We start from the raw sequence: 11,432 nt of genomic DNA on the forward strand, positions 1-11,432 counted from the left end.
CTGAGGGAAAACAGTGAGAATAAGTATCTCAAACACCTGTAACCATCTGGGACATGGGTTCTCTCCAGGGGTCACACAGCAACCCTTTTCCCAAGACAAACGAAGCAAAGACAGTACAGATGTATATAAACATTTTATTTGGGTAACATGTCCCAAAACAAGTCAGTTAGTAAAATAGATTCTACAGAATACAGCCCTATGCCTATCCCTCCCTCCCCAAAAATAACCCGGGTGGATAGGCATTTGTTCCTCACCCATTCGGGCTACGTAGCTATTAAAAAATGTTGTGGTAGCTCAGTGTTTATCATTTGGGCATGGGGCACCATGTCCATGTCCCACATTTCCAAGATGCAGCAGTGGTAGTAGCCCCAGCTCACCCATCCTCCCCTGATTTACCCACTAGCAAACATTTCTGCACACCCCTCACCCCACTCCACTGAGGATCTGGACCAGAACAAAGCAGATCCAATCCATTGAGGTGCTGGGCAGGGATCACTGCCACATCACTGTGCTTTACAAAGAGGGAGAGGAGTTATTTGGCACTTTACACATAGAAGAGTGGGCACAACTGGAGAGGCCCCAGAAGGTACCAAAACTGGCATGGAGAGACCCTTTGGCACAAACCCCTGGGGAGAAGGAAAGAGGGAAACGTGTATAAGGAGGAGATAATGAAAGTGAGAAGTCTCCTCCGAATGGCAGGTGCTGTGATAGAAATGGGCTAGAACCCACAGGGCACCGAATCTGGCACGTGGGCAGCTGGGGGCCTATCGTGGGCTTCCGCAGTGTCAGTTGACCCTACACGTGGTCCCTTGCCAACCAGGGCAATCCTCTGATCCTAATGTCCTTTGATCCTATACCTAAAGACTTGACCTTCTCTCAGGCCAGCCTCCTGCCTGCCCACTGCCTTCCTATTGGTCAGGTGGTCCCCAAGCCTCCTTCCCTACCTCCTGGAAAACTCTTTAGTCCTCGAGCCCTCCCTTCTTCATTCCTTCCTAGTCCCAGTCTACTGGGGGTGAGGGAGCAGGGGTACCTGCTCCTCAGGCTTCCCTGGCCCCTCTCTTGAAGCCTCCTAGATTTGAATAAAGAGCAGGCCAGTGAGCAGAGCAAAGCCGGCCAAAAGCAGAATGACCTTGAGGATTCTCTGCTCAGAAGTGGCCAGCTCCTGAGGCAAGATTTCCAGGAAGGTGATGTAGAGGAAAGTGCCAGCTGCCATGCCCTCCAGCACGGACTGGGCCAGCTGGTGCAGGGGTCCAGCTGACTCTGCCAGAGCTGCACCCAGCCCAATGCCCAGAGGTGTCATACAGGAAAAGAGGACCCCACAGCCAGCCACCACCTGTGCCCGCAAGCGACTCTGCAGCAGCCGCAGGGACAGGCTGACGGCCAGGATGCCCTTGTGGAGCAGCAAAGCCAGGCACAGCTCCATGGCCCGAGCCCGGTCCCGCTGCAGCCCCACGGCCAGCCCCTCGAACACAGAGTGCAGGGCCAGAGAGAAGACCAGCACGCAGGCGCGCAGGGCTGAGGGGGCTGCTGGGGCTCCACTTGCCTGGGGGACCCCCAGCCCATCATGCCAATGCTGTGGCCCGCCATTCACTGTTCCCAGCAGGGCCCGTGTTTCCTCCCGAGGTGGCGACCCCGACTGCTCCTTGTACGCCAGTGTAATCTGTTCCATCACCAGGACCAGGAAGAAGCCCATGGCCAAGATGAACTCTTGTAAGGGGAACTGGAGCTGTAGACAGAAGGAACAACAGGAGCTCAGGACAAGAATGGCGAGGAGGAATTTGGTGTGGACACTGTAAAAGCCCAGCAGCACAGAGTCCCACACAGACCCAGGGCCACGTGCAGTCACTTCAAGACTGAGTTACTGAGTTACTTGCTGTCACAGACACAATCAGACAACACACTCAGTGTTATTTGTTGCCCAAAGCCTGCACTGCTAACATCTGAGAGCAGAGATTTCCTTAAGAGAGGAGCTGTGCTGTGCACTGCAGGCTGCTTAGCAGCTTCTCTAACCTCCACCCATCAAACACCAGTACCAAGAACAGCTCAAGGACCAGTGTTGTGGCACAGTGAGCAAAACCACGCCCTTTGATGCCGGCACCCCTCAGGCGCACCTGCTAATGTCCCAAGTGCTCCACTTCCAGCCCAGCTCCCTGCTAATGTGCCTAGAAAAGCAGCAGATGAGCCAAGTGTTTGCGTCCCTGAACTCACATGGGAGACCCAGAGGAAAGTTCTTGGCTCCTGGATCTGGCTTGGCCTAACCCTGGCTGTTACAGCCATGTAGAGAGTAAAACAGTGGGTAGAAGATCTCTCTTGTCTTACCCTCTTCTGTGTAATTCTGACTCTCAAATACATAATAAATATTCTTTAAAAAAGGAAAGAACAACAATGGCTCCTTCTCTAGTTGTGATAGTCAAAAACAGTCTGACACTATTGAAGTGTTTTCCGGAGGGGGCAATACTACTCCCAGTTTGAAGTGTCCGTTGTGGGCCCAGGGCGGTGGTCTAGAGGCTAGGGTCCTCGGTTTATGTGGGCCAGGATCCCATATGGGCGCTGGTTCTAATCCCGGCAGCTCCACTTCCCATCCAGCTCCCTGCTTGTGGCCTGGAAAAACAGGCCTTGGGTTCCTGCACCGAAATGGGAGACCCGGAAAGAAGTTCCTGGATCCTGGCTTCGGATCAGCACAGCACTGGCTGTTGCGCTCACTTGGGGAGTGAATTATCGGACGGAAGATCTTCCTCTCTGTCTCTCCTCCTCTCTGTATATCTGCCTTTCCAATAAAATAAATAAATCTTTAAACTAAATAAATAGATAAATCTTTTTTAGAAATGAAGCCTCTGTTGCGGCCAGGCTAAGGTTGACCCATTCCTGCCCCGTCCCACATGCCGAGACGGAGTTTCACACTGCCACGGGGGCAAGCTGGCCAGTGAATACAGCCACAGGTGACTCAGCCTCAGACCCTTAGAGGATTCTACCCAGTGTCACTTCCTTAATCTCGGGGAGGGAACCCAGGGTGACTTTCCCATACCACTACCCAACTGTCACATTTTTTTCCTACAGCGGGGCCTTTGCCTAAGCCTTGAGTTTTGATTGTTCCCCACACCCCACTTCCTGGAGCTAAACCCTTCTGAATCCACAACACCCAGCCCTTGGAGATTGCTTCCAACCCTTGGCAGGCCTACAGGGACCTCTAGGAACCTAGCAAGGGAGCGAAAATGATTTGTGGAGCCTACAACTGGGACTGAGAAACATACAAGCAAGTCACACACGTAATAATGAGGTTCCACACACTGTCTCAAAGGGTACACAGGGCTACTGGATGGGTGGGGGACACGGAGAAAGTTATAACCCTTAAATTAAAAAAAAAAAAAAAAAGAGTATTTACATGATCACAATTCAAGCATGTGATTATATTTCACACAGTCGCAGAGCTGACAGCTGAACAGATTCATGCACACCAGAATCCATACACCAGAAGTATCTGATTGGATACATCCCCCGCCCCCTCACCACACAGGGTCACATGCTGCAGGTAAGCGCTCACCGTCACATGCAAGGCTGCCAGGGCCTCATCTATGGCAGCCAGGTAGTCGGGCAGCAGGTCTAGGAGACAGGTGGCCAAAAAGACGCCCCCTGCAAAGCAGCTCACGAGGCTCAGGGCTTTCTGACGGGACGCTGAAGGAAAGCACAGTGTGGAGAGGAGGGAGTGAGGCGAGGGATCCCTTCCAGGCCCCAGGCAGGCCCCCACCCCACCTCAGCCCCCTCTCCGCCAGCAGCCACGGTGGCTCACCTGAGGCCTCATAGCTGGCTCCAGGCCGGCGCAGCACACAGATGGGCACCAGGCTGCAGAAGAGGGTGAGCACCAGCAGCAGTGCCAAGGCCCCAAGCTTCACCTCCAGCCCCACCGGCACTGGGGGTGCCGAGGCCACAGCCTCAGGCCGCCACACCAGGAGCCCCGGCTCTCCCCAGGGCCCCATGCTTGATCGCGCTCTTCTGTGCCGGGACTCTCAGATCTGAAAGATGAGATCCAAATGGGCGGTGAACAGCCAGCCGTGCAAGGAAGGAAGGATGGGGGCCCAGGAAGAGGAAGCCTGGTCAGCAGGCTCCAACTCCCTCCCGCGGCCAACCGGCCACCCAGTGACCTTCCCCAACTCGGGGTGACTCATCCTCTCCGTTCCAGGAACACTCTTCGTTGCTTCCAGACTTGATCTTTCCCAAGAGGCTCCCTTAGGAAGCCAGCAAGGGGGCAACTAAGGCACAAGAGGCACCAGAGAAGACCTCGTTATCCCCTTGCCTCTGAGGCCCCCCAGAGAAGCTAAGGGGGAGCCTCCAATTAGGACCCGGAGCTGAGGGGTGGGTGTGGAGGGTTTCCTAAGCAACCCAGGAGCCAGGAAGGAGGAAATGAAGCCAACAGGGCTGGAGGCTGTGGGAAGAAATCACAGGATCATAGGAAACTCCGTGCAGAGCGGCTGGGCCGGGCGAGCGGGGCTGGCGAGGGGGCTCCCACTCTCGCTCCCAGCACCCCAGCACGATCACCCCCCACCCCGCCCCAGGGCAGACAGCGAGAGCTCCACACTGCAGGCCGAGACGTCGGGACCCGGGGCCAAAACCAGGGGCTTGAGGGGTCCCGGGGTCCCGGGACAGGAGGAGCGGGCACTGAGGGCGGCGTCTGGCCGTCTGCGCTCCGGGAGGCGGGGTCCGAGGCCGCCAGCGTCGCGGGAAGGCGCCCGGGAGTGGGGGCTCGGGCTCCCAGGCCGCGGGAGCCTCGCCGGCGCCCCGGGACCCCGCACTCACCTCGCCAGGGTCTCCCGACATAGTATCCGCTGGGTTCCGGCCTCCGGTCGGGAATTCCCGCCCCCGCCTCAGCGCCCCCTCCCCCCGCAGCCGCCGCGTCCCCACGCGCGGCGGCCAATGACGGAGCCGGGAGGGCGGGGCGGATCCCGGAGTGACACGACTTCGGAGCAATCAGAAATCCGAGGAAAAAAGAAGGCGGAGCCTGCGAGCTGGAGAGCATGAGCTGGGAGCGGGAGGGCTGCGGGCCCGGGGTGCCGTCGCCGAGGCTGCCGTGCCGGAGCACTCCGGTCTGCACAGACTTTGTTGTTGTGGAGTTGTGTTTTATTTATTTATTTTTTTTATGTCAGGGAACTAGAGACCCCTCGGGCAGGGCTGGACTCGCATCCCTGTCCCGCATTCCTGGGTTTTCCGCTCCACATCACATCAGGGCGGCGATCTGCCTGGCCTTGGCCCTAAGTTTCCTTATCTTATCTCTTCTCCCCCATGTGTCGCCTGCGGGGGGAGGGAAGAGCTCCCTTCTTAAGACGAACTTCCTGTCCTGATTTCTCTCAAGAAAGAAAAGGCATAGCCAGAATTAGAAAAGGAGGAGAGAGATGGAAAATCACCCCTTCTTGACTACCGGTATCCTCTCTGAGGGGGAGAGGGAGACGTGGGACCCGCCCTGGGGTTGCAGGAAGCCCCTCCAGAGCAGAAAGAGCCTCACTCACCATCCGCCCCCAGGCCTCCGGGCTCCAGGCCCACTCAGGCGGCCTCCCCCGGCACTCCTACCTCCTCTCCCTCCAGCCCCACTAGCCTCCTTTCTGATTTCTATTCCTTGAAAGCACCGTGGTGATTTTCAGGTGAGGACCGACACTGTCCCTGGGCCCATAACCACACCATGAGAAGCTTCTTCTTGCCTTATGAGATGGAAAAAGGACAAAAGAAACTTTTCAGGGCCGGTCAAGGTGGCCTAGCAGTCCTCACCTTCCGAGATTGGCAACAATTCATAACTGTTGAACTATCAAAACCACTTGAGCAAGACCCTCGGAGCATGCCCCACATCAGGGACCTGGGATGGGTGGGAGACTGGGTGGGGCTTCTCCCTTTGCCTCCCCCTTTACTCCAGATATAGGGAAAAAAATGTGTGGAAATTATAGTCTTACCCACTTTCCTGTAGCCCTTGAATCTTTGGACCCTAATTAACTATGTAAAGATTGTCAAAAGTATAATAATAATTTAAAAAGAAAAGGTCCTTACCTTGAACGCAGGCCTTGGGTTCCTGCATGGACGCCAGTTCTAATCCCGGCTGCTCCACTTCCCATCCAGCTCCCTGCTTGTTGGCTTCGGAAGGCAGTTGAGAATGGCCCAAAGCCTTGGGACCCTGCACCCGTATGGGAGACCTGGAAGAGCTCCTGGCTCCTGACTTAGGATCAGTACAGCACTGGCCATTGTGGTTACTTGAGGAGTGAATCATGGGATGGAAGGTCTTCCTCTCTTCCTCTCTGCCTATCCGTATATCTGCCTTTCCAATAAAAATAAATAAATCTTGAAAAAAAAGTTTTTAAAGGGAGCTCTGACTAATACTGGTCATAAAGTCAAACCAAAATCTTTGTTCACCAAAGGACCTGGTGATTCTCAGACAAAACTCTTCTTTCTGGGGGGGGGGGGGTGAGGACTTCTAAAGACAGTGGGCAAGGGCAGAGACAGTATAATGGTTCAACAGGCTAATCCTCTGCTATAAGTGCCCACATCCATAAGAGATGTCAGTTTGTGTCTCAGCTGCTTCACTTCCCATCCAGCTCCCTGCTTGTGGCCTGGGAAAGCAGTCAAGGACAGCCCAAAGCCTTGGTACCCTGCACCTGTGTGGGAGACCTGGAAGAAGCTCCTGGCTCCTGGCTCTGGATCAGCTCAACTCTGGCAGCTGCAGCCATTTGATAAGTGAACTAGTGGATGAAAAATCTGTGTCTCCTTTTCTCTATAAATCTGCCTTTCACCCCAGCTGTAGGTAAATGCCTAGGCTGCCTTGTTTGTACCTAAGCAAGTGTTACACTGCTGGGAGAAAAGCAGCTAATAGTTGGCTTGTATTCTAGGCCTGGTTAATGCCAAATGTGTGTTAATCATACCAATGTGCAGCACAATTGCCTATTCTATAGTCTATGCTTTTTTTTGTGTGTGTGTGATACAGTCCCATAGGCTCTGGTTTCTTTTTTTTTTTTTTTTAAGATTTGTTTATTTTTATTGGAAAGGTGGATATACAGAGACAGAGAGGAAGATCTTCCATCTGTTGGTTCACTCCCCAAGTGAGCACAACAGCTTGAGCTGAGCCAATCTGAAGCCAGGAGCCAGGAGCTTGGAGCTCTTCCTCCAGGTCTCCCATGTGGGTGCAGGGGCCCAAGGTTTTGGGCCATCCTCAACCACTGTTCCAGGCCACAAACAGGGAGCTGGATGGGAGGGAGGGCCGCTGGGATTAGAACCAGCGACCATATGGGATCCTGGCACGTGCAAAGTGAGGACTTTAACCATTGTGCTATCGTGCCAGGCACTTTTTTTTTTTTAAGATATATGGGGAGGGCCCGGACAGATCTCTCTGTCTCTCCTCTCTTTATATCCACCTTTCCAATAAAAAAAATAATAGAAATAAATCTTTAAGATATATGGGGAGCAGATGCCAACACACCAGCAGACACGGGCCACACACCAGCATGCATGGCCTCAGCCAGCATGCCATACCACCAGAGGATCAGGCTTGTGGGCTGGGGGCTGTAAATGTCTCAAGGAAGTGGGCAAGGGATGTATAAGACGGAGGACCCTTGAGAGACTTCTTGCAGATAAGGAATGACTTCCACCAACCAGGCTGCTGCACTTGCAGGTAAATAAGGGGGCTGAGACCTGGCAGTTTGGAGGAGGGAAACAAGAGGACTTTTCTGGGTCACACCAGTGCACCTGCCCACATGGGAGTCCTGAGCTGGCTGGTTGGTATCAACCACCAATACACTTGAAAACTAGGACTGAGGGCCTTCCTGGCAGAGCTTGACCACAGTACCCACGAGTGAGTGTCAGACCAAGGGTGGGGCCACTTTAGGCTGGGCCATGACACTAACCGGCACATGAGAGAACCAGGTCTGGGAACAGATTCTGGGGGGATTACCCCTGTGGAATTACAATACCTACCAGTTTGCTTGAGAGCTGGGGGTGGTGACGGGATGAGCTAGGCATGACCACAGAACTCACCTAGCACATATGAGAACTGGGATTGGGATCAGGCCGGGCTGGTCCAGGCTAAAGCACCCACAAGCCCACCCAAGAATTGTGTGTGGAGTGGGCCTGGCCACAACATCCACCAGCATACATAACCAGCACACAAACTATACTGAGTAGGGACATAGCACCCCCTGACATGCGTGAGATTTGGTCTGGGAGTGAGCCAGGTGGGGAAACTACCTTGGTGGGCTGTAGTTCCCACTGGGGAATATGAGAGGAGTAGACCAGACCAGACAAGTTGGCTCCACTTGTTAGTCAGTTTGTGGGTTGGTGAGCAGGATCTTGGAGTGGGGCAGGCAGGGCTGGGGTGCAGCACCCACCCAAAGAGCGCTAGAACGAGTATGGGTTGGTCTGGCAAGGCCAGAGTACCTGCTAGTAAAGGTTGGAACTGGATGTGGACCAAGTCAGGCTGATCCAAACACCCATAGGTATGCATGAGATCTGCGACTGGGAGCTGGTCTAATAGGGGACCAACATGTGCTGGGACTAAAGGCAGGACGGGTAGAACCAGACTGCAGCACCCACTGGCAAATGCTGAGGTGAGATGTGCCATGCCAGACATGGCTGGAGCACCCAGCAGCACATGCAGGACCCCAGGAGGGGAGCAAACCTGGTGTGAAGGCTACCCTGCTGGGCCACTGCTCCCACTGGTGAGTGAGAGATGGGTATGGGTACAGAAGAACCAGTGGACGAAAGATCTTTCTCTTTTGTCTCTCCTGTTTGTAGATTCCATTTTCCATTTTTTTTTAAAAAAAGATTTATTTTATTTTTATTGCTAAGTAAGATATACAGAGAGCAGGAGAAACAGAAAGGAAGATCTTCTGTCCAATGATTCACTCCCCAAGTGGCCACAACAGCTGAAGCTGAGCCAATCCAAAGGTAGAAGCCAGGAGCGCTTCCTCCGGGTCTCCCACATGGGTGCAGGGTCCCAAGGCTTTGGGCCATCCTTGACTGCTTTCCCAGGCCACAAGCAGGGAGCTGGATGGGAAGCAGGGCTGCTAGGATTAGAACCAGCACCCATATGGGATTATGGCACGTGCAAGGCGAGTACTTTAACCACTACACTTGGGTCAGGCCCCTACTTTCCATTAAGAAAGAAGAAGAAAAAAGATCTGGGGTCACCCCAGGTCAGGTTTCTTGGGGCACTCCCCAACTGGAACACTGGACTCAAAACTCCAGCTATAGGGAGAATCATAGAATTTGAGATCCAGCCTTGGAATTCATGTGTCAGGATTGGCCTCCTTGGTTGCTGATGCCTATTCAGTGGATGGCATGGCATGCCTAGGTGCTTGAGGGGAGCAAGAGAGCCAGCTCATTTAGGCCTACAGAGGATGTTGAGTGCCATGTAAGAAAATGGAGAGCAGAGTAGGTTAGACAACTCTCCTGGCTGAGTCAGCAAGGTGGCAGCAAGAGTGGGTGAGTAGATGCATTAGGAGACTGCCAGCCAATGGATCTTGGAAGGATTTTCTCAGTCTTGGAACAGCAAAAGCAAGAATCATGGAACTCTCAAGACCACTCCAGCAATACTCTCAGAATATTCTTTCCCATAGTTCATCTAAGACAATAGCAAGTGGCCATCCCCTACGCTGGGTGGTTTGACAACTGGGAATGGATCCCTTCCCCTCCCCTCAGATGCAAGAGAAAAGAGAGGAAAGTTGGAAGCATTTGCTCCAATCCCTTCTCCCATATTTCAACCCTTTCCACCCTATTCAATGGTCCTCACAGATGTACAACCTTGTCAACAATGTAAACAACATCAGAATAAATTAAAAATTTAAACATCTGCCTTAGAATAAAAATAAATCTTCAAAAAGAGAAGAAAGAAAGAGAGGATCCAGGAAAAGAAATCTACAGGACTCAATTACTGAAATGTAAGTCAAACCGGATCATCATTGACCCTCAATCATTGCTGTTCTAGCCTTTTAATTAAAAAAAAAAAAAAAGGCCTGGACCCGGTGCCATGGCCTAGCAGCTAGACTCTTTGCTTTGAATGCACCAGTATCCCATATGGGAGCCGGTTCTAATCCCGACAGCTTCACTTCCCATCCAGCTCCCTGCTTTGTGGCCTGGGAAAGCAGTGGAGGACGGCCCAAAGCCTTGGGACCCTGCACCCGCGCGGGAGACCTAGAGGAAGTTCCTGGCTCATGGATTTGGATCGGCACAGCACCGGATGTTGCGGTCACTTGGGGAGTGAATCATCAGACAGAAGATCTTCCTCTCTGTCTCGTCTCCTCTCTGTATATCTGACTTTGCAATAAAAATAAATAAATCTTAAGAAAAAAAAAATAGCCCAGCCAGGTAGCCTAGCAGCTAAAGTCCTTACCTTGCATGTGCCTGGATCCCATATGGGCGCTGGTTCTAATCCCTGTGACCCCACTTCCCATCCAGCTCTCTGCTTGTGGCCTGGGAAAGCAATGGAGGATGGTCCAAAGCCTTGGGAACTTGCACCCACGTGGGAGACCCTGAAGAGACTTCTGATTCCTGGCTTCCTATCAGTGTAGCTCCAGGCATTGTGGTCACTTGGGGAGTGCATCAGCGTATGGAAGATCTTTGTCTCTTCTCTCTGTATGTCTGCCTTTCCAATTACAAAAATAATAATAATTTTTTAATGGTGTATGTTAATGGCATACAAAGTGATGTTTTCAAAAATATATACACATGCTGGAGATTAGCTCAATCAAGCTGATTAACATGTATTGACCCGTGTATATATCATTGATTTGCAATGGGAACACTTAGAATCGATTAGCAATTTTCAAGAATATAGTACGCTGTTGTTACTTGCGGTCACCATGTTAAAGACAGGCCTCTTGATTGCCTTAGCTTGATGTGTGATTCTAGGCCGGCTGTTTTTCCTCCTCAGAGCTTGACAAATCTGGGAAAAGGGGAAGTTGAAGCAGCAGATTGTGACAGTTTCCTTCCAGGTCCCATAGGATCAGAGACGACTGGCTTTGTCACTGAATCATCGTCGCACTTAAGGCTGCAGGGAGTTCTTGTGTGTAACCACCAACAATCTGCTTCCCTTACACCTCTGCATTAGACTAGGACCCTAGCCACTAGGTTACCGCGCCAGGCCCATCTGCCCTAGTCTAGGAAGCCTATCTCCTCACTCCTTGAGCAGGACACAGAAAAATGAGCAGGAACAACACACTCCGATTAGTTGAGGAAGTCAGATGGCTGCATACAGGGTGAACTGTATGGACTTAGGTCATGGAACTTGCTTTAACAACTCAGAAAGTTAACGTTTGTGTTATGAGCTGCTATTAAACTCACACACATGATAATGTTGACATAGAATAGGTGTTTGGTATCAGATCTTGTCTTCATCTTTTTTTAAAAAGACATATTTTATTTTTATTTCAAAGTCATATATATACATGTAGAGAGAGGAAGAGAGACAG

At 52.2% G+C, this 11,432-nt stretch overlaps 1 protein-coding gene across 1 annotated transcript; it reads right to left on the reverse strand.

Moving 5' to 3' along the window:
• Positions 1 to 120: 120 nt before the first annotated feature.
• Positions 121 to 4,864, reverse strand: SLC39A1 (solute carrier family 39 member 1). The gene is made up of 4 exons (XM_040998511.1): positions 4,792 to 4,864; positions 3,788 to 4,010; positions 3,542 to 3,672; positions 121 to 1,726 (listed from the first exon to the last, which is right to left on the reverse strand). The coding sequence occupies exons 2-4, from the start codon at positions 3,972 to 3,974 to the stop codon at positions 1,070 to 1,072; spliced, it is 975 nt and encodes a 324-aa protein (XP_040854445.1). The 5' UTR covers positions 3,975 to 4,010; positions 4,792 to 4,864; the 3' UTR covers positions 121 to 1,069.
• Between the last annotated feature and the right edge of the window lie 6,568 nt (positions 4,865 to 11,432).

Source organism: Ochotona curzoniae, unplaced genomic scaffold (genome assembly GCF_017591425.1).
Source record: "Ochotona curzoniae isolate NIBS_2020 unplaced genomic scaffold, NIBS_Ocur_1.0 scaffold_1037, whole genome shotgun sequence".
Taxonomy (NCBI): domain Eukaryota; kingdom Metazoa; phylum Chordata; class Mammalia; order Lagomorpha; family Ochotonidae; genus Ochotona; species Ochotona curzoniae.

What these genes read in the sequence shown, in the direction of transcription:
- SLC39A1 (XM_040998511.1), bottom strand. Translation starts at nt 3,974, where the DNA reads ATGGGGCCCTGGGGAGAGCCGGGGCTCCTGGTGTGGCGGCCTGAGGCT. An exon ending in AGCCAGCTATGAGGCCTCAG is followed by an intron (nt 3,673 to 3,787) that starts GTGAGCCACCGT and finishes GCTTTCCTTCAG; the next exon opens with CGTCCCGTCAGAAAGCCCTG. An exon ending in TGGCAGCCTTGCATGTGACG is followed by an intron (nt 1,727 to 3,541) that starts GTGAGCGCTTAC and finishes TTCTGTCTACAG; the next exon opens with CTCCAGTTCCCCTTACAAGA.